The following is a 23,790-nucleotide window of genomic DNA, read 5'->3' on the forward strand; positions in this document are numbered from 1 at the left end:
CTCAAGTGATGGTTTCTTCAGGAAAATCCCAGTAGAGTTCAGTAGTTTCAGAAATACTCAAACCAGCCTCTCACACCAACAACCATGCCGTGTTCAAAGTCACTGAAATCCCCTTTCTTCCCCATTCTGATGCTTGGTTTGAACATGTCTTCACCATTTCTACGTGCCTAAAGGACTGAGTAGCTGCCATGATAGATATTTGCAGTGTACAGTACCTAATTAAGTGGCTGGTGAGTGTCTTGCATTGCAAGTAAAAATAAAAGCAGTTTTGCTAATGTTCTTTTTACATGATATTATAAAGGCTGTGACAGAGCATTATGCTCCAGAGAAGTCGATAGTTAAACGACACATGGAGCTCGGGTGCAGACTGAACATGCTGAATTGTCCATCGGAGCTTAATGTCTCTGGCAGCCACACCACTTCATTGCTATTCATTCCAAGGTCTCTCCTTCCTGTCTTTCACTTAAACGTACAACACGCAGTGATCACTGCTTTCACACCTGCCCTGATTGTAAAAAAAAAAATGCTTACCCTTATAAGCTGTCTCTTGACAGTAGTAGCAGGTCAAATTGCCAGAGTGGGTGTTTTTGCAGCAATTATACCAAGTACATTATATTCACATTATCCTGCTGCCACAAGCACTTTGGGTTAAGGTTGGACACTGAGCATCTTGTCTGCTCTGCAAGGCAGTGTTATTCACACCGATGAATGCAGATGAGTGTGGTGCAAAGTCCTGAAATTTGGAGAAGCTGTGCTGCACCGGATGTGGCATTCTGTGTTGGGAAAACAGTGATGCTGAGCTGTAACAAGACTCTAGGATCTATGTGTCTATGTGGCAGCGTGTATCCTCTGCTGTGCTGTGCTGGACACGACGATTTTTTTTAAGAGCAATTGACAGGCAGTTGCTGCAGAGATACCAATAATAATATAGAAAGAAAACAACACCCAGTCAATTAGTGATCCATGCCCCTGGATGTATTATGCAAACATAACCAGCATCACAGAGGGGTGATCAATCATGTTTGTTTGTCCACAGCTAACATCGGCTCCAGAGAGAAAGCTGAGACCAGAGCACCATGGACATTCACTTTGATAAATGCATTTTTTTAGGGTATTGTTTCTTTATTTTGATTGATGGCAGTGAGAAGTGACAATAAACATGGGGAGATGGAGAGGGAGATGACATATTGCACAAGTCCTTGGTTGGATTTGAACCAGGACTTAGTAGTTGGTACATACTTAGACCGCTAACCCCTGAGGGCAAGCCTACATAGCATACATGCAGTTTGTACAACCAAATACCAAAGCGTGTTCATTGTGTTGTGTGTATTTTTGACACATTAGGTGATGCTGGCAGCATCAGAGGTGAACAGGTGTGTTTTGTGGAATGAATGAAGACATGACATAGATTTATGATTCCAGTCTGCAGCTGACCATTACACTGAAGGCCACTGCTGCCCACTGTGGGTGGGTGCTTGTGTGGACCTTGACATGACCAGAAGCTAAAAATAGAAAAAGAGAATAAACAGGCTGCTGCTATGGTGTGTTTCCTCCCTCTTATTGACAAACACACACACACACACAAATAAAACGAAGCACGCACCAGACGCTGTCGCACCCACACGCACAAGCACATTTGAGCACTGTGTCACGGCATGCTTACAAAGTCTCCGGGCTCACATTTTTGCAGCCTCACATCGAGCCATCCAAAAACCTTTCTTAAAGTTCAACTTTGAACTTTGCAGAATAATAAATGACAAAAATGGAAAATTACATTACATTCAAGCTGTCAAAGCAAGGATCAAGAAGCAGTAAAAAAGAGAAAGCAGATTTTTTTAACCTTATCCACCCATGTGGGGGTTTTTCTATCACAAATATTCAAATCCATGACAGCTTCCTATAATAGAAAGGTGTTCCAAACTGATTGAATGCTTATTATTGCAATTTAAGTGGATTTGACTTTTGCTCTCCCACTCCTGCAGAAGCTGACGGTAAATTACAGCATCCATATTTCCTCTCTCTTTCACCTTGCACACACACACACACGCCTATTTAACATTTTCTTTTTTAAGATCAGCCCATGTGCTTCCTTCTTATGTGAAACACTCACACTTTCAGAACCCAGTACAGTAAAAGGAAGCTGAAAAATCATTGGTGTGGTGCTCCTCGGTGTATCTGTCTAATGAGTGTGTGACGAACGGGCGATGATGTGTCTCTCTTATGTGCTGACAGCGTCAGAGGCAGGAGCTGTGGGGTGCAAGTGTGTCCACGGTGTTGTTTGGATGATGGAGTGGACACATTTTATGACAAACTGAAAAGGGAAAATACAGCAGGCAGTGACAGCTCATGGATGAGACAGCCGGTGCAGTCAGTCAACTTCTCTTTGGTCGGAGATTGATAAGAATGTTATAGAGAGAGCAGGTAGGGGGGAAGGAGGCCAAGTACTTTCTTTTGAATTCGCCATGAGCCCACTATCACGCTCAAACTGTGCGAGGAAATCTGACGACTACAGACGCCCAAGGTTAATTGGCCAAACAAGTGATTCAATCATTCAGCGGTAACAAAGCAGCAATGCTGGTTATCTAAATATCCAAGCCTATCTGGCTCTGTGGCCCAAAGTGTTTCTTCAGCATGATGCTACAATTTGGGTTGCTAAGGCAACAGCCCACACAAGCACAAATGCCCACATAGTACACAGGAATGAGAAGAAGAAAACGGTCCAAAGAAAACAAACATTTTATAGTCTTTGTAACCTGTTGGAAAGTTGGTAATTATAGATATCAAGCTGGTAACTAGAATTATTCCACCCACATGGTGGGATGGATGCAGGCTGCCTTCAACTCCCTGGAGTACCCGCGCATGCAGGTGGTGTTAGCACAGGGCTGGAAGCATCTACAGCAAGTACACATTACTGCACGCAACACAAATCACTGCTGTAGAAGCTGCACAATGTTGCCCTGTTGCGCTACCTTACGTGGGATAACTGATTGGCTGCCAGTTTCGCAATAATTAATGAAAGGGGACACAGTCGATTACTCTTAATCATTATTCGGTACCCTCATTAACAACCTTTGTAATCAGCAGTTTTCTTGTCAACAGCAGAATATTTTACATCTGTCACTTAGGGGTCATAGTCATGCTTCACTGCAGCAGACCTGAGGCCTGTCATATTAATACACCCCTGATAACAAGGGGTTAAATGAATACATCTTTAAATCATTACCTGATTAAGTGGTAAACACTTTTATTGGGGTGTAAAATAATAGCTTCTTTGCATTTGTAGACTCGCACAAATCCTGCAATCCTCTTGCCATCTTTTAAAAAAACAGTCCCAAAGCAAATGCAGCTTAGTCTATGCACTAGACCGCCAGATTGCTGAGGTCACATTCAAACAACTAATCGGGGTGATACGTGATTGCCATGACTGTGCTGTGGGAATGTACAAAATCTGTGAAGACAACCAAAACAATACTGACCTTCAAACATTGTGCCCACACAGTTAAGAAATAGTATAGGCTACATGGACACCAGGCTCTCTTTAGTCAGTGCAGCAGTATTGATCAATTGTCACTCGAAGGAAAGAACATGGCAGAGAAATTGATTACATATATGCATCGTATAATCAAATTTCTGGAAAAGTGCTTAGCTAAGGGGGAAATGTTCAGTTGACACATGAGTAGACTCTATAAGAAAATATCACCGCAGCACTGGACAATATTCCTGTGCACTGAGAGAGCGAGAGATGGAGAAACGGGAGCAATCTGGTGTATAATGCCAAATACATGTGAGATTTTAGCTGTTTTCCTTACAATAGGTGGCCGCCATGCTAGCGTGTGAGTGACCAAAAGTAGTTTGGTAAAATGTAAAAACTGCTCTCCTGAGAAATTTTGTTGAAGATTATTCACAGCAGATAATCCAACTTCAAATCTCCACCGAAACAGGAAATACAGCGCAATATTTACAGTCACACCTACGGCAAGGAGTGCACCTATCCTTTGCTACCAACACTTTACGCACAGCAACGATAGGCCAGTGGTGTATTATATACTCTATAGACGTATTGTAAAGATTTTGCTTTTGATTTGCCGTGCGTGACTGCTCTTGTAGGATAATATGATCAGGATTTCGCTCAGTAACTTTAAAAATCTCTCCTCTCCGTGATTAGAAATCGAACACTTACTGAACATTTTGTTCTATTTCAGAAAAATAATATTCCGCCCGCTTGTGATTTGGTTTCACCTCTAGGATGTGGTGCAGCCCATGTGCGCCCCTCTGCTCCTCCTTATGTAGTATACAGCGGGACACTCCGCAGTTCGCTTATCCCGTTCCTTCTCGTTGCCTTTTACGCGCTCTACGTCTGCAGTTACAGTGATTCAGAGCCCCTGTCTTCAAGCTTTTGGATGAAGTCGCAGGACTCATTTCCTCGGCGTTCCCATGGCGAAACGACACTGTCCGTTCTCCCGATGAACATTTTCAGAGGAAGACGTTGACGCTTTTTTCTTCTCTTTTCGATTCATTTTCACACAAAATGTGGGGCGCGCGTTCTCTGCGCGGCGGAGTGCTTCCTACAGCAATAGCCGCTTGACTGAAGGGGAGATCCCGACTCCCTTTTCGTCCTCTGCTCCCTCAGGAACAAGAGGAGTTTGCATGCAAAAGGTGGTTTGTCAAGGCAAGGTGAGACTCATTTTTACAACATATATTCTGCTGTTTTTCTTTTTTTTTCTTTTGTTTTCTTTTTTTAAACTCTACTTTGAAGTGAGTCGAAAACGAATGTGCGCTACCAGAGCAGCAGGGATTGTTAGACTGGTTTAGATTGAAGGTAGGTGGTGGACTGAACACAGATAAGAAAAAACAGCAGTGTAACAGGTATGCGATTATACTACAGTTATATTATCCGCGCGATTTCGCTGTGCATGCCCCTCTTATACACATCCATGTAGATCTTAAAATTGGCTTCCTAGTGGCAAATTCGTGATACAGATAATACGGCAGTTGGGGATGTAACTAAAAACTGTTGCATCCAGGAGTACTCCCATCATTCCCTGCTACATAGACTTATTTCTCATTATTTTTTATGTTTTTAATTTATTTTTTAAACCCTTGTGCGGCTAATTAGTAAAAGGGATATATTTACAACTTTTAATTATAAAATATTGAATTTTATACATATATATATACATCCCAGTCAAAATAGTTTTCCTTAGTAGCTTTTTGTTTATGTGCAGGGAGTTAAATTTTACTGAAAAAATATGACTCTAATGATATATGATAATGAGAAGTTAAAAATTGTTGCCTCACATGCCTCCAGATTGGTGCATCTAAACAATAATGGCACATGACCCATTTGGGGTGCCACAGAAAGTAGCAGGAGTTCATTTCCTCACTACAGCGCTGCTGGAGTGGAATGCAAAGCAAAGCAGCCATATTGACAAAATCATTGATTCTGCCTAACACCTTCATAGAAATGTGGGATCAATAACGCTGCACGGCTGATGCTATTTTTTGACAATATGAAGTAACAGGTTCCCAACTGAAGAGATCGCATTTGTTTTCTAATTTTGGAGGTGAAATGTGTCTCTTTTGATGCTGCAATTGATTTAACTAATGTGCCATCAGTCACTCACTCATCTCACACCCTCTCTCTTTTGTTTTCTCAGCCATGGAGGGACTTGCCTAAAGACGAGCCAACATAACCGACATAAGAGCTTTAAATTATTTTCCCATATTTCGGGGGGGTGAGGAGGTCAGTTTAACATCTTCCCAGAAGTCTCCTTTTCCATCACCATGGCTGAGAAACTCAGACCAATCGGAGTTAAGCCAATCAACATCCGAACTGCTCCCTCGCTTCCCCCTGAGCCCATCGACATAATCCGCACCAAAGCCCGCTCCCACAGAGTCCGCCTTAACGTCGGGGGTCTGAACCATGAAGTCCTGTGGCGGACCCTGGATCGGCTACCCAGGACCCGGCTTGGCAAGCTTCGAGAGTGCAACAGCCACGAGTCCCTGATGGAAATCTGTGACGACTACAGCCTGAACGAGAACGAATACTTCTTCGATCGGCACCCGGGGGCCTTCACCTCCATTTTGAACTTTTACCGCACAGGCAAGTTGCACATGATGGAGGAGATGTGCGCCCTGTCGTTTGGCCAGGAGTTAGACTACTGGGGTATTGATGAGATCTACCTGGAGTCTTGCTGCCAGGCCCGTTACCACCAGAAAAAAGAGCAGATGAATGAGGAACTGCGGAGGGAGGCAGAGACAATGAGGGAGAGGGAGGGAGAGGGAGAGTTTGATAACACCTGCTGCCCGGACAAGAGGAAGAAACTGTGGGATCTCCTGGAGAAACCCAACTCCTCAGTGGCTGCCAAGGTAGGAAACCCAAACTGGAAGTGCGATCACACCGTCTCACATTTCATGTTCACATTCAAAGCTGAACATGCTCCCTGGATCACAACACATTGCAGACATGGTTATCAAAGGCCAGATCTATCCTGTAAAAACAAAAATACTGATGAGTTCATCGGTTTGAAATGTAGTGAAAGCTGCTGTCTTTGGATAACAATTTGTACGGATGGAGGAAAAGCAGAATATAGGGATGAAAAATCATCCTTAAGTAAAAACGCACAGTTCTAGTATGAGTGGGAATCACTGAACTAGAAAGAGTTTGACTTCATTTGCTTTGATGAAATAATCGGTAGAAGTGTCAGCTTCTGGTCTGGCTTTCTTTGCCTGGATAAAATAGACCACATCTGTTCATGGCTTGTAAAACGGTACATTTCTTGGACAGAGTGGTACAAGTATATATTCTCATGTGGCTCTATTATGCATAAGTCTTACTGATTAGATGTACTTCTTTCTCAGTCAAACTGTGAGTCAGGAAAATGTCATAAGGTGCTTGCATACGTATCGATAAATACAGTTTCTATAGCCCTGTTTTATAAATACTTGTATATAAATAAAGGCATCTTTATTTGGTGTGACTGAGGGCTGAGGTAGTCATCGGTGCAGCTGCTACCCACCTTTCCACATGTTTAGAAAAATGCTGCATCAGTCGCATACAGCCCCGTGTTCATTCATGCCCCGAATCAACATGATAAATACTACAGACATCAAGTGACTGTCTTGCCATGTTGTCATGGCTGCTCCTTGTAAAACGATGACATCTCCTCCTCCTCCACCTTCTCATTCCACCCTCACTCAGTCCTCAATTAGGATGGTCAGCCTTGATGAAATCCAATCACTGATAATTTAGTATCCTGATCCCATCATCAAGCAGTGCAGGCGGGGCAGGGCTCATCGGGATTATATTCCACGTCAGAGGATCATAAACACAGGGACCTGCGTGCGTGACCCAAGAAACATCATCCCCGTCGGATGTACTGTACAGTGCACGTTGGATGATGCATTGTTCTGAGCCCTTTTCCATTAAAGCAAAAGCTGTTTCACTTCGACTGGGACAGTTTGGAATTCGTGCTCGATTCAATTTTAGACCCCCGGTGCTAAAATTATGGCGCAATATTCAGCTTTGAAATGGCAAAAAATGGTAATGACTCTCAATGCATAAAGTTCAGCTCATTTTACAGGCTGCTATAGATGTTTTATTTTTCTCCTGCCTTCCTGTATTATATCCATATAGCTTGTTTACCCACACATCAACTAGTGATATGTGACTGACGAGGACCCCGCCTCACCTCGATGATTGATTTCATCCTCAACGGGGGAAGCTTTATATCACCTAAGTTAATTAAAGAGCTGGCAATATTTAATTTAAGGCAAACCTTGGTGATAGCAGTGTAGTAACTTGATATGTGTGTGGATTTTAAACTGATAAGTCCAAGTATAGTCCCTTAGTCAGACACGTCTACGTATTGCTGACCTGTACACTATTGCACGGGGAAAGCCTGTGAAACCTGAAAGGGAAATTCCTCCCTAATTCAAATGGCACTGACGTTCTGCAGACTGCTTTGCAAGACGAGCTTGAATGTGACTCTAATGCCTCGGCTTTGTGATTTCACTAAGGTTATCTGCAGTTGAAAGTACATTTGGAAATAACCTGCCAGGGCTGCTGGACTGTCAGATGGCAGCTCCCTGAGGTCAGGGAAGCCTTTTATGGGGCACATATTGTACGTGCCTTGAAAGCCCTTTACCAGGGAAATGCCATTACAAGCCTGGTACACAGCAATGTGCTTTTATTCAAAGCAATATGAGCCCTTTGTCAAATGCAATCACAGAGTCTTACGGCATAGAATATACACCTTCCCTTCACTCTCTTTGTTTTTCTGTAAAGCAGGCTTTATGAGATTTACGAGGAACCCAGTCTGACACTTAATGCTACCGCTGGCCTGCTCTGCCCTTAAATAAAGGTAACGCATAAGAGGGCCGACCTTTTCAGGAGGGTCCATCAATTTAGGATTTCATTCTTTCAGGATTTCATTCATGCTTTGGGAGCACTGGCAGAGGAAGGGAAAAGGCAGAAGCCTAGCACACACTGCACCAAAACAGAAAAAAAAGGTGCTTAGAGAGAGCCACAAGTGAAGGGAGAGCTGCGGTGGACAAGATAGTGGCAAAGGAAAGCCCTGAGAGAGAGAGAGTGATGTAAGAGATGAAGTCATGTAAGTTACGTCTCAGGATGCTGAGCTGGATCTTTGCAAATCTTTCTCAGTGAATTATGAATGGTCCAAAGAAAGAGAACACTCTGCAGTGCGGTGGCTTCTTAATGTTGCTGTGACTTTTGGTTTAGTGCCCTCTCGCGTGGGTGGGTGGGACGGGAGGGCACTGTCGGGTGTTTGGCGTGCGAGAATTTCATGTAGAAGAAAAGATCTTCCAGGCTCGTGCACTGTAGTGCGAGTTGAATTAAATCACACATGTAAGGGACAGATTTCGTAAACGGTGTGTGAGCGCTCGTAGTTGTGGTTAGCTTTATGGGGAGTTACAAAAAGTTGCGCTGTTTTCTAAACAGAGGTGCAGTCGGTACATTTTAATATCAAGCGCAAAAAATTAAAAGAACCTGTTTGTAAATGTTAATATTGTTTAGTAAATCAGTATAGATGCAAATAATAGAGTTTCCACCTCTTACATAAAATGCTGTCACTGCACTCTCTTTGTAAATACAAACACAAACACACACGTATATACATTTTTTATATTATCTCTACTTGTCAATTAGATACTGTATATAATAATTTAGTGGCAGTTGTGCTCTGAAAAATAAAACCTAAGATGGTGTTTGCATCTTTTCCCTCCTTGAGGCTATAATTTCTTGTAATCCGGTAGAACGTGTCATCCTTGATATTGAGCCAGAAGGACTTAGTGCTGCCCCGACCTTTTTTGTTTATAATGAGTCATGGGTATAGTTCTACAGCAAATATTCTTAACACTAGCTTGCACAAGGAAGTCGTATTAAAATGGCTGGATTGCTTTGGGAAATATGAATTTATTTTTGCCTTGATGTCTCTCTGTGTAAATGCACTTTAACAGTCATGATGCCAAGAGGGCAAATGTAACTTGTGCATGCAGTTTGTAACCTGCCTGTGTTTTTCCACTTGAAGTGTTTTTTGTCAGTGAGATGGAAAATGTGATTAGATGGCTCCAATACATTTGTTTCTGCCTTCAAATAAACACAATGGTATGCAAAAAAAAACCCCCAAACCAAATCGTGTAATAAGTATCACGATGTTAACGAACAGTTGCTACAGATCTTAGCGGTTTAGTCAATATTAAAAATTATTGTTATTAGTCGTGACATGGGTGCATACAGTGCTCAGTTTTAATAGTGCAGTATGCAAGAGCAGCATCTTTTCTTAATCTTGATTTGTTTCATGCAGTGCTTGCAGTTAAACCTTTTAGAATATTAATAATGTAATGCACAGTATTAGAGCTTTAATACACCAGTGACTCTAAAAGAGAAAGTCTATATGGGCAGCCCCGGAAAAATAATAGCAGAGGATTCAGAGCATTTTAAAGAGATCAGTGTTTCTTTCTGTTCCCCCACCCTCCCTACCCAGCCAGCCAGCCAGCCACCCACACACACACATACACACACACACACAGGCCATGTCCAGCCCTATGCTTGCTCCTAATGTGGATGTGCAACATTACTCTCCCCTTTATCTAATAAGCTAGTCTAGCTAGTGGAAATGGTAAGCAGTGGGACTGCATGGGCGCAGCCTTGTGCTGTTTGGTCCTCCCACGCTTGGAAGCAGCCAAAGTCGGTCCACTGTTGATGATGATGATGATGACACCGTATAAGGAAGCTGTAACAAAATACCTTACTGTAACACGCATCCTAAATGTCACTGTGTGAATGTCAGTGTTGTCATAATCATCCGTCTCAATGTGGTGCGCTAAATCCACAGTACACACTGCCTGTTTGGCTTTGTTGGCTCATTTATAGAATCGCATATAGAACGGGACATGTGAGACTGCAGAAGTGACAATATTAATGCGTAGCTTTGGATGTGATAGGAGCAAATTCAATTAGCATACTGTTGTGGCACGACTCCACGGCGTTTGATGCCGCCCGTTGTTTCACATCAGTGCAGACAACCCCTTCCCGTCCATCCATCTGTTTCCTTCCAGGCTTTTATAGCACTGAAGTGAGCATTTGGCCTTGTGTGTACATCGATGGAGTTTCTGATATTGCCTGAGTCAAAGATGAGTGGAGACGGGGAAAGGAAAAATGAGCGTGGCCTTTCGTCAGCATTAAGTCAAACGTTCTCCGTGTCAGATTCAAGCAGCAGGTGGACCCGCTAATCTGTCTTTCATAATCATTCTTTCATCTCTGCCTGACTCGTGGTCTGTTCTCAGAAGTTTAAATATATAAGTGCTGGCATATTATTGACAAAAACTCAGCTTGTTGGGGAAATATGTGCGTTCTAGCTACTTTTTACCTATGTTGTGAAAAGCCTCTCCGATTGATACCGACCTTGACTTTGCAAATACTATTTTTGTCTCCAAGTTTGTTTGTTTTTTCAAGCAATGCATCCATGTACAGGAAGTAATGGTAACTCAAATCTATGGGAGTTATCGTGTTACATTTGAAGAAGTTATCAGGATGCATAGCCGGAGCGAGTTTGTCATTTGGGCAGAGCGCACCTTCTCTCCTCGTGTAGTCTCCTCGTTGCATAAGCCTTCCATCAGGCCTCTAATCAGTACAGCCTAGCATTTAGACACCAGCACCTAAATCCTCTTTACCCAGCATTCATAATCAGATAAGAAAGAACCTGCTAGATTATAGGTGGCATGAGTTCTTATAGTCCCGCCATGAGAAGAGGCAGAAGCATTTGTCATCAGGATGTTCCAGGAAAAACTTTACCCCTTCCACCACTGCCTTTCTTCTCTCTCTATGTCACCTGCAACAAAATATAATTTTTGAGATGATCTTTGGCTGCGATCACTTGTGCAGTGATCAAATATTGTTTTGGGGATAACAAGAACTTTGCAAGAGCCCTGACAATAACAAGCAATGGATTTTCATTCCCTCAAAATATACTCTGGAGCAGTTTCATCTATAAAAAGAAGTGCTTATGTTCCTTCATTTAAAGCGTTTTTTGATGGTGTCTTCTATTGTTTTCTTTGAGAAGTGGCTGATTTGTTGTATGCACATTGAATACTCACCAGTTTGTTCTGCTATTTAATCACTCTAAACATGAATTTCCACACATGGACAACAAATGGCACTAGCGCTGTAAGCAGTAGAGTACTTTCCACTGTCCTTTGTTTTGTTAGTGCTGTCTGAATTTATAGTTATGTTACCAAGCAGCAAATATCAACTTTCCTAACAAAAGCATTCCACGTTGATGAGTACTATGACATCTGTTGACAGGGTCATTTCACGTGGCTCTGTAGGAATAAAATTGCATTAAAACTTCTGAAATCCTGCTTTGCAGCTCGAATGTAATACTGCATTTATTTATAAGGGTTTACACTCATGCCTTAGGTGTGTTTGATTTTCTCAGATTGCTGTAATCGACCGCTACATGAACAGAAATAGTGGTAAGTGTGGCATAAAATACACACAGATAACATTACACTGACATTTCATTACGCAAAAGCAATTTTTAATTTGAAATACCCCGAAAATTGAGCTTGTGTCAGATTATCCTGCACTGCTAAGAGGCAGACTGGCTCTCATGTGGATTTTACAGCAGAGGTATCCCAGAGGTTAGGACACTGCAGTTCTTTATTGATCCAAACAAAGCCTTGTATCTGCGAGGGAACGTGTATAGTGATGCAAAAGAGGTTGGGGAAGACAAATAGGGGGACGGCACATAAAGTTCATCTGTCTCAGTACTAAATTGTTGCTGTATATTTTATTTCAAAAATTCCCCTCCATCAGTGTATGCGTTTATTGTGACACACACTTCTGTGACAACCCAGTGCTGCTTTCTTTAGTTATGATCACCAGTGGGATTTTGCGTGCAGAGGAATTACAGTTTGAATGCAGCTCAGTGACCATGGCATCCCAAAAGAGCCCAGGCGCCTGTCTTACGGCTAATTGCAGTTGACCATGCGTGTAGTGATTCATGAATGAAGACATCATTAAGTGAAACTCGTAAGGCACGTCTAATCCTCACTATGTTAGCCACACAATTTAACTAATACAGAAAAGGAGATCAACAAGCAAATCCTCTTTTTTAAGCATTGGTCTAAAGCATAAACAACAAGGTCAATACAAACCAAAGCTAATGAGTGGCCAGATGGTGTGAGAGGATAGCTGAAGTCTATTAAGTAACTGTGCTATTATACCCTCAGTTTACTACCTCACCTACAACTGAGCAAGCTTGGTACAGCTATACTGTTCTTCCATTATTTTTATATTTAATAAATTAACTTATAAATTACCCTGTATAGTGATAGTATATTAGAGGGAGTGGTCAATTAAATTTCCCTAATGTTATACTTTAATTGCAGAATAATAAAATTATTACCACAAAAATTGAATTTCTTTTTTTTACTTTAAATCAAAAAAAAAATTGGAGCAATAGCTGTCCTTTGAACAATGAAGAAAAATTTATTTAGACAATGACCTAATTGATTTATCAACAGGCCAATACTATTAGTTGGTAGCTACTTTCCAGTCTATCAGTATCAGCATTTATAATAACCGATATATTAATATTTAAAAAGTAACGAAGAGACGGAAGAAACACCCTTCAACCATATCACGAGTGTTGATGTTGCATAGTTTTTCCACCAGAGGGCACGCTGCAACTTTCCCATTGGAAAACCATGTTTGGAACACAACAAACAGCGGATCTGAGCAAAGTCGGACGTCGTGTAAGCAAGTAAATAAATAACTTGTTGTAAGAACCCGACACGCACACTGGATTTCATGCACTAAAGGTTTGTTTTTATTTTCGCTTAAGCAACTGTATTTTGATGTTCTGGCACCAGTCGCACAGGAGCAGCTACTTCCTCCTCCTCCTCTCCGTCCCTGCCGTCACTATTTAAGCATACAGAGAAGAAGAAGAGGATCACCTAGAGCGGTCACACCTGCCCTCTCTGCCACACCACGGCACTGCCCTGAGAGCTCACTGTAACACCCCTCCACTGCAACAGGCCAGACCACACCCCTGCCACATAACTGTTTTGTGTGTCTGAAAGAAAAAAAATGGAATATTGGAAAATTACTGGAGTACCGAAAATAAAAAAGTATTTGTATCAGTCCTAAAAACACTGTATTGATTGGGCTCTAATTAAATTTTTCTGTGTGTCATAATAAATCTAACTTGTTTTTACTACCCTTTTGCTTCATTTTTGGTCTCTACCAGCTGCTGTGGAAACTATTTGGCTCTCTGGCTGCCAAATGTTTCACATCATTAGCATTTCCTTCTTGCCTTTTTGTACACGACAGGTGGTGCGCAACAGTGGGTAAGAGTCTGTATGCCAAAAACAGCTGCCTTCTGCTGCAAAGCTTTGTAAAGCTCTGCAATAAACAATTTCTTCCATATATTCCACGTTGCACAGGGCATACCTCAGATCTGACTGCCATCAAATTCCTACATAAACCCCACTGAAATGCTGGGAGTGGCTGCATATGGACCACCAACGAGGGTTAGCGCTGCCCAGTGCTGGCAGCTCGAGTGACGCCCAGAGTAAGAGGTTAATATGTTCCTTCCTCCTCCTGCCTTCCTCATCTCCTCCCTGTTTCCTCCACTGCTGTCTCTCAGGGAAGTTTGCTCACCCTGTCTGTTGTTCTTTTTTCTTGTCCCAGTAGAGATCAGGAATAGGGAGAGATGGAGAGACGACAGGTGCGAGAAGAGAGTCATCATTCTAAATGCTATGAGCATCGGGTCTCTTTTACGTGCTCCAGTAGTCCCCCCTGCACAGACACACACACATTGTGTATGCTGAGCTCACAGCCAGTCTTCCAAATCTCTGCACATACATTGAATAAGACACGCATTTTGCCCTCAGTAAACACACAAGCAGACACGTCTATGTGCAATACACACACACACACACACAATAACACACCTCTTTATCTGAAAACCTTCAAATGCTGCTGAGCCAGCTTTCTATGGGCTTCACAACACAGCGAGTGAGATGCTGTTGTCTCCATACCATTTAATAGTCTCCCCACCCTCTTCATAGCCTCCCTTTACATTTCTTTTTATCACCTTCACCCTACAATCATCCATTTCCTCCTATATACCTCCCGCGCCCTTTCCTCTCTCTGCTCTGTTTTTCCATTCTTTCCACATTTCTGTCATTACTTCCCTGCAGCGTGAAAGCTGAATTGTGATCCTTCTTGCTGTTCCATCTTGGGAGCATTGACATGGGAGTGCATTAGTATTCATTGTGGTGTTTATATTTGGCCCCTGTCCTTCATGTGTGTGACTGACTACCAGTCATCAGAGAAGTGCATCCTGAGTGCAGGACAGTATGCTGCTGGTTCTACCTAGAAAACAGATGTATGGTATAAATTAAGATATCACCCACTGTTTGTTTGAAATCCAGTTGTGACTCTTAGATATTATTAAGTGACCCCAGGCACGTTATTTTGGACAGCATTTAGATGAGAGGGTGGGATCCAGAGTTGTCAGCTAACTTTAGCAAGAATGGCTAGCAAGGTTCATCCATAGATTGTATGGTGCTATGTAACATAAAAGTAAAAACTATTTTACTCTGCATAACCAAAGAGCGGACTTTTTGAATACATTATTATTATAAGAACTTCACAACAGCCTATAACGCTTCATAAAATTAAACACACAGAAACGCACGAAAACACTGCAAACAGTACACATGGCTCAAAGTTAGAGCTAGTTCACTCCTAGTTCAGTACGTCTGTACTGTAAATACTCAACTTCTACAGCTGGGATATTTTTGGGCACTTGTGTATAGGAACAGATTTGTGGAATTACTTTGGTCCCTGAAACTATTTTAGCTTTTTAGTTTTTCTGTTTGGTAAAAATGTTTCCAAGTACTGCATTTTTATTTGATAGAATCTGCTAGAGTTGCTCAGTGACCTGATGAGACATTTCACAATGTTTTACAAGTGAGGCTTCATAACAGAGGAAGTATTAACAAAATTTAAAAACAAAAAAAACCCAGAAAAACCAACGTGGGTGAGATTAGTTAGAGGTTCTGAGTGTCGCTTTTGATTACATTTGATTTAATTGTCCTGATCTACGCAGCGTACTGGATACAGTCACTCAAAGCAACAATACCCCTATGCATAACTTTAAGCCTTAACACCATTTAAATAATTAGCTCAGTTCAGCGGTTATGAAGGGAAAATTTGTTATAGATAGATACGTTGAGATTGGCTTGGCTTTTGAGAACAGCCTCAGGTGGCTGCTTCAGGAACTGCAGTTGTGCATTGTCTTAGTATTTTTTTGGATATCTGAGGTGCCATAAAAGCAGAATCGCTGCTTTTAAAAAAACAAAAACATTGAATATGCATTGAAAATCCTGACAATAAGAGGGGATTTCCTAAGGAGGAAGAGTCCTTTCAGTCAGAAAGAAGTGTGTAATCAACTTCATTTTACTTGTTTCCTCAGAAATGCTGTGTTTGCATTGTTTCCATGGTGACCATGGTGTGCCATGGTGACTTATCGACACCCAGGGAGCAATTCATCTCTATACAGGCTGTGTGTGAGGCAGAGCAGCTGGTACCTCAGCCCCCACAGCCAACCCCTGATGCAAATTTAAGGGAAATGCTTCTGCTCTACATTTTCAGCACGGTTCACGTCTCACTGATTAAAACTTGCCTTCAAAATACTTTTTCCCCCCACTGGGATCATTTTCTTTTTTCCAATTAGGTGTCTTCCTTAATTTTCTGCTTGTATCATTTATAACAGATGCTTTAACAATTCTCGCTGACACTAATATTATTTCCTATTTTGCAGTGCAGCATTTAAATGAGTTCACATTTTCACATATTCAGGGAAAACACTGCCTTTCAATTATGCCGAGATTTAAAAATGTGTTATCCTCTGCTCAAAACTTAGTAAAGCAGTGAAATTGGCCTTTGTGAAAGTCCTGTCTAGGGCAATCACAGGGTCTCCAGAGCATCAGTAACAAAAGAGGGGCTTGATTTTGCAAGACAGGGGAGATGTATTGGAAATCTCTGCTCTATGAAGGATCCTCTGAAGACTTGATAGAAAAAAAGGAAACCGACAGAGCGAGGCTGAAGCAACCTGGTAGCCTTCGTTGCCTCATGGATACTGGCTTGATGAAGCAGAAGCGATTGTGACCGGGCAAACGGGTTTCCCCCTCATCTCCACCACCTCCTCCTTTCTCCAGTCTTAAGCTTTTTTTCGGTCTTTTTCCTGTTTTAGCTCCTCTGTTGGACCGCCTTCATTTTCATATCCGTCTTTCCCTCTTTTTATCACTTTTTTTTTCTTGTGTCATCATGCCGTTGGCGTCTCTGTGGGAAGTGCTGCCAGCTGTTTGCTGTCTCCCCGCACTCCAGGAAGTGACAGAAGAAATGATTATATTGCGTGCTCGACGCAAGCCTCCCACATCTTTTGCCTCACCACCAGAGTGCCTTATTGCTGACCACAGTAACTTTCCTTTGCTTTACATGCTTGAATGCTTAAATTTCATCTTACTGAGAAAGTTAATCTAAATACTTTATTTCCATTTTCTGTCACAACAAGATACAGTAAGCGCAGCATGACTCTATAAGTTACAAAGAGGGATGGCGAGGTTTCGTTCATCCGGCACTTCCTATGTAATTCCCAGGCCATTCATGGAAGCAATAAGTCATTTACACAAATCACTAATGTGCCCTCAGCAGGAATGGACAGTTTGTATCTAGTGAGGCAAAGTGACAAGAGGCCTTGATACAGCTCTTTGGCTCCCTAGTGTGATTGTAATCAGCTTAGTGCCAATGAAGAGAGTGACCCCGGCTGGTCAGAGTGCACACAGGGACGATGACACACACACACTACACACAGACCACGTGACCTATGTCACATTTAACAGTATCCCTGTGTGTAGGTGCAGATGCCTGCTCTCCACTGTCAGCAGGCAAACATTTAAAAGAGGTCTGCATTCATCTTAAAGTCTAAAAGCCCAATAAATCTGTGCCTTATCTGAAGTGCTGTCGGAGACATAACAGCACAATTTTTCTTGGTGTTTTTATGTGCTGCTGCCAGCTCAGGAAGGATCTGTTCTCCATCTGCATGATCTGGAAAGACTTTTGGTCTTTTGGGTGTTGACATTTGCCAGCACCTTGCCAATCGATAGGGTGACTCTCAGGTATTGACCGGTGTGCTGAAAGGTCCACCAGTCTCGTTTTATTTAAACAATGCAACGTCAGTGGCCAATGAAATACAGTGCTGCTTCTAGACTTGTGTGCCTTTCTGATGTTTGCCGGTTCTCTCCCTCAGCTGTGACCAATGTTGTGTATTTTATGTCTAGATCCCTTTGTTTATTTTTCCGAACTTGGTGCTACTTTTACAGCATCTCAGCTCCTTCCTTCATGCGATTCGCCTTCAGTGGCTCACCATTAAGTTGACTCTCGTTACGGCCTCCTTTGATTATCCATATCTCTTGTGTAAAATATACTTGTTTGCCTCTTTTTCTCTGCCCTGCATCATACTTTAGTGTCCTGCAATCATTCACCCTTGCTCCCAAATCACTTGTTTCCTTTAAAGTGCAGGAAGGGAAACAAAAAAAATAAGATATCAGATGGATTAGGGTGATGGTGGGATCCCGCCTGTGCTGTAAAACTACAAAATTTGTACACACCATCTTTCAGAGTTATTAGAAACATTACTGCTTCTGCATAGAGAGCAAGCATAGCAGGAAGCTTTTGCACCCAGTACTGTTAGAGTGCAAATTCTCTAACATTTTGCTGGAATTCCCTCTCTCTGAATTGAAAGTGAAGATTAACATTTAGATCTGATTATATTGTGTTATATCTCTTTTAAAACATGAACATCGTGAATATAAGCAAGGTTATATACATGCAACAATGGCTTCAACAGGGGTGGCTCTTTTGGGTTATTTTTTCTACTACTTACATATAAGTATGAATTATGAGTTAAAATAGCCCCTGAATCTTTTTTGAAGACACTCACATACACACAATAGCGTTGTGAGGTCTGTCAGCAGTGGCACAGCCTCTCCTCCTCTCATCTTTTCTGGTGCCGTGCGCATGCAGGCAGGTTGATAATCACGGAGGAGCCAGAAGGCAAAAGCAGGTGGTGGGTTGATATTATTAGATTTATCTCACAAAGTCTTAAAACCTAGTAAGTTACACTTGTGTTTTTTGGAGTTTAAGTTGTTCTTTGTTTTTTTTCTGAAACTGTGTTGGGGTGTTCATAAATTACCCCAAACAAGCAAACGTGTGAGACGTGTTTTGATTGTGCATAACACTTTAAATATGAGCAGAAGATTGCACGTGAGCTATTCAAGTCCCCGGATTTATAAAGTAATAATAATGACTTGAGTAGGTGCCGTGTGCAAATAAAAGAGGTCAAGTTCCCCAAAGAGTAAATGAAGTCTGTGCTGACTCAGCAGAAAGAATATTTGAGGAGAAAAGATGCATATTTCTCGCTTATGTTTTGAAATGTCACCTTGTAGCCATTTTTTCCCCTTTGCCTTTCACTGAACTTGCCACATATTCTGTTAGGATAAGCCAAACCTGCTGTAAATCTTTAATCTGCCTCGCACCCACACTTACTGGCGTTGGCCACTGTTCCCTGGCACTGGCCCAAATAAAGATTTTTAAAGTATACTTGTTTTGCAATAAATCCCCCTTAAGTAGCATGACAGTATCTAAAGGCCACCTAAGACTCTGAAGCATTTTTAGCTTTGCCTCCTATTACAAGGTAATGAATAAGGTGTCTAAAAGCAAATAACAATACTAATGTTGATGGATGACTGGTGATACGAGGCAAAGGAGCAGCCGCCTTTGTCCCGTTCCCAGTCTCGCTATTCTCACGTTTTTTGTCTTCTTGCGTTCCCCAACTATACCATCAAGCGCTTTGGGTGCCTTGAAAAGCGCTATATAAATCCAATCCATTATCATTATTATTATTATTATTATTATTATTATTATTATTATTATAACAGTTCTGCCCTTTTTGAGTGACACTAACCTCCTAAAAGCTGCATTAAAATTAATTCCACGCAACAGATGGACATCATAAAGCTCTGTATTAAAATTCTTTACATTTTGACGCTATTAGAGGCAGAAGTAAGGAGACGCTTATCTCTAAAAAATGCCAACAAAACTGCCAGGTCACCACATTACGACACATGGAGGAGTACAGATCCGTTTGTAATCATGCACACACTAAAACCTTGATTTTCTCTTCACTAGTTGGAAATACAGGGAAAGATTAAGAGGTCTCATTTAAACATATAGCTGCAGTATGAAAGGGCAAAGGCTAATGCGGATTATAATGTGAAGCATTAGATCAAGTAAGGTATTGATTCGTCCACATTTGGATGCATGACTCATATCTGTTATTGTTTCAGTACGCACTCATTCTCGTTCTTCACATGTCACAGCCGATGAAACCGTGCCCTTTAAACATAATTTCAGCGGAGGCAATGTAATTTACAAAGTGATGCACTTGAAGGTTTACCTTTTGGCTGTATATGCATAAGAGCATACTGTAGAGGCAATATCTTATGTATGCGTGTATAGATTTGTTTGTCTGTGTGTGTATTCCTCTGATCAAATTCAAGGCCATCCAGTGTTTCCTTGGTGAAATAACTAAAGCTTGCATTTAAGAACCTGAACAGCTGATTTGTTTGGAAGCTCTTTTTTTGTGTGCAGTATTGTCCTGTTTCATGTGACTTTTTCTGTAGATGCAGATGGTCAAAAATTAGTACAAACGTGTGAGACGTGTTTTGATTAGTACATTGTGAATTGAATTAATATAAATCCAAATTAAAATTTTCAGGACCTGGGGACCAGAATTTCACTTGCATTTCTTTGATTTTTGCAGACTAATACTTATTTTTAGTTGTTAAGCACAGATCCATGTGCACATACTCTCACCAGCCACTGCACCTGTTGAACTTCTCGTTAGAACAAATATTTAATCAGCCAATCACATGGCAGCAATCAAGGTATGCATTCAAGAACCTGAGTGTGTCAAGATGACCTGCTCAAGATCAAACAGTGCATCAGAATGGGGAAGAAAGGTGAAATAGATGATTTTGGATGTGGCATCGTTGTTGGTGCCAGGTGGACCAGTCTGAGTGTTTCAGAAACTGCTGATCTACTGGGATTTTTCCACACACACATCTCTTGGATTTACAGAGAAAAGAGAAAATATCCAGTGAACAGCAGTTCTCTTGGTGAAAATGCCTTGTTGATGTCAGAGGTCAGAAGAGAATGGCCAGACTGCTTTGTGCAAATAAGAAAGGACCAGTAACTCAAATACTGACTCATTACAGCCAAGGTATGTGGTACACATCGAACTTTGAAGTAGATACTCTACAGCAAAGACCACACTGGGTGTCACCCCTATCAGATATAAAAAGAAATTAACATGGTTTACCAAAAATGGACAACAGAAAGCTGGAAAAACATTTCCAATGGAGTGTATATCCCACATAGCAGACAGGTCTGGCTCGGATGTGATGTCAAGCCAGCACTGCTGGCTGACTTCTGGCATGGTAAGTGGTATATCATCCAGATATGGGCCAGGTCTGGCATAGATGGCACTGCTTATGTGATGGCATGCCATATCTGGCCCGATTGTGGTTTGGTTTATGTGGCCCAGGCTCATAGAAAACGGGTCTGGCCCGGATCCAGCATCAAGCTGGTACTTCTGACTGACTGGTGTCATGGCAGAATGTATGTCAACCAGATGTGGGCCAGGTCTGGCAATGATGGCACTATTTATGTTCCTAGTTTCCTATTTTAGTTAGAAGACCCAAATGCCATGTTGCAATACTATACTGCTATGGTAGTCAACGTTTCAAATGCAGTGTACACTTTATCCAAAACCTAGTGAGGGTTTACTCATATTTACCACCGGGTGGCTGTAGCTCAGGAAGTAGAGCAGGTCACCTACTAATTGGAAGGTTAGTGGTTCGATCCTTGGCTCCTCCAGTCTGTATGTCAGGAGTGTGAATGTGTATGAATGTAGTTTGGAAGCCCTTAGTTTAGAGAAAGTGTGTGAGTGTTGTATAGAGCACTTTGAGTAATCCAGGAGAGTAGAAAAAGCATAAGAATCTGTCTATTTACTGTCTGAATAAAGTTTCACATGTTCCTTTTGCACTATTATTTTCCGGCACATGTTGTTATTACATGGCTTGCTTAAGGTACACATTAAATTCAAATTCAAATTTTATTTGTCATTAGGCTGACATTTGGGGCCAGAGCTTAAACTGTTCTGGGCCAGCACAGGGCCAGCAGTGTGTCTGCAACTGGCCCTGTGCTGGCCCATGTGTGGGCCACCTCTGGCAAACCAGATCTGGGCCACCAAATCGCTATCATTCTTTGCGGTATGTGGGCCATGTGTAAGCACATTGTGTGGGCCAGATCCAGGCCAGACCAGTTTTGCTATGTGGGATGAAGGCACTTCTGACTGAGGACAATTTAATCCAATCAAAAAGAAGAAAAAAACATAACATTTTCCAGTTTCATTTCAATTCTCTCTACCGCTTTAGATTTATCTCAGGATTCTACAAAGATTGAAGCATACACAGTCAAATTTGCATGCTGAAATATTTTACATACAAAATTTGTTTGCTTTTTTTTGTTATTGTTTGCATTTTGGCTTGCTTTAGCACTGCTTCATTTCTCTTCTTGAGATGAGTAACCCTCTCATTTACAGGTTTATACAGCCAATGGATCTCCTCCGAGTTAGAGGAATGTGTCTGGAGAAGCAAACACACTTTACCAGTGGAAAGTTGTGCCAGAGGAATGTTGTTTATGCTTAACAGTTTAAAAGTTTAATAAATATTAATTTAAAAATGTTTACCATTTTGCCTTGTGTAAGAGTCACACTGATTTAATCATAGTGGTGTAATTTGTCTTACTGAACACAAAAAAATTCCACAAATTACTCTTTTCTAATTGAAAGCCAAAATCTGTGTTTTTGCAAGGATTAAGTCTGGCGTGGCGAGGTATAAATCCAGCCTTGTGTGTGTCTGTCTGACGAGCACACACACCACCAACCTGATGTGCCGCTGCCTTAATCCTCTGTGACGGCACAGCAAAGTCTAAGGGCAGAAATTAAAAGCCCTGTTCCATAGTATCAGCTGCCACGTCCCAGTCGCCTGCTTGTCACAACAATCACACGCTCGTGATGGCAAGGAATCAATTAGCATCACTAACATAAATCTGATTAAGTCCAAATAGGCCATAGGTGGGCTCATTAAAACGATTGCCTGTGTGGCCTGGCTGGGAGAGGCTTAATGGGGAAGGGTTGGAGTCACGTAGGGACGGTATGGGTTGCTGAGGTTGACAATCTAATCTGGAGGAAACGTTTCTGTCTCTGTAGAAAAATTCAGCAAGGGGAGAGGTTAAAAGTGGACTTAAAGAAGGAATTGGTTTGTATGTTAATGTTAACAGTGGGTCGGATGACTTACATAAGTCATCTGAAAACAGTAATTTGTAGTGTCAAACCCCACATGCAAACATCAATCAGCTATTTACCTTTCATCATTCATTTTGCACAACTTTCTAGCATCAGTTTGGTTTTATAGTAACTGTAAAAGTAAAACAGAGCTTATCTACATGCAATATATAACATACTTTGCATATCTGACAAGACTTGCACATCTCATTTTATGGTTTATTCATAAAAGTGGCTTTTTTGCTTGATGTAGGTAAATACTGATGCAAGTATATACTGTGTAGTGGGAGTTTGTGTGTTCCCCCTGGGTTCTCCAGTTTCCTCCCACAATCCAGAGACATCCATGTTAGATTAACCAGTGGTTCTAAATTGGCCAAAGGTGTGAATGCGAACGTGAAAGTTTTTCTTGCCTGTCTCAGTGCTTCAGTAGACTGGCAGCCTGTCTGGGGTGTACCCCACCTCTTGCCCAGTGGAAGTGGAAGCTGGGGTCAGTTCCAGTGCCCCTGCAACCCTGAATTGAATAAGAAGATGGATGGTTGGATGGTTGGATGGATGGATGGGATGTAACAGCCTTCTAAACTGATGTTAATGTTGAATCTAGAATAGAGGTAAAATATTTACTAACACAATGGACATTTTTTTGAGTTGCCTGATTTTCCGAGTCATTGGCATGTTGAATCATACCTTATATTCTATGACCATAGTTTTTCCTTTATGTGCATTCTGTGGTTGACTATTGAAGAAACTGTGGATTTTGCATCATTGTAAAAGGTTCTTCGGACATACA

At 41.7% G+C, this 23,790-nt stretch overlaps 1 protein-coding gene across 1 annotated transcript in view; it reads left to right on the forward strand.

Annotated features, from left to right (window-relative positions):
- Nucleotides 1-5,784: 5,784 nt before the first annotated feature.
- kcnb2b (potassium voltage-gated channel subfamily B member 2b) overlaps nucleotides 5,785-23,790 on the forward strand; it is a 98,561-nt gene continuing 80,555 nt past the window's right edge. Inside the window, exon 1 of the mRNA XM_085362958.1 lies at nucleotides 5,785-6,369. Within this exon, the coding sequence (XP_085219084.1) occupies nucleotides 5,785-6,369 (585 nt within the window). The remainder of the gene's footprint in view (nucleotides 6,370-23,790) is intronic.

This window comes from Diplotaxodon limnothrissa, linkage group LG9 (assembly GCF_057381915.1).
Source record: "Diplotaxodon limnothrissa isolate DT_005_m linkage group LG9, D_limnothrissa_male_GT1.1, whole genome shotgun sequence".
Classification (NCBI taxonomy): Eukaryota; Metazoa; Chordata; class Actinopteri; order Cichliformes; family Cichlidae; genus Diplotaxodon; species Diplotaxodon limnothrissa.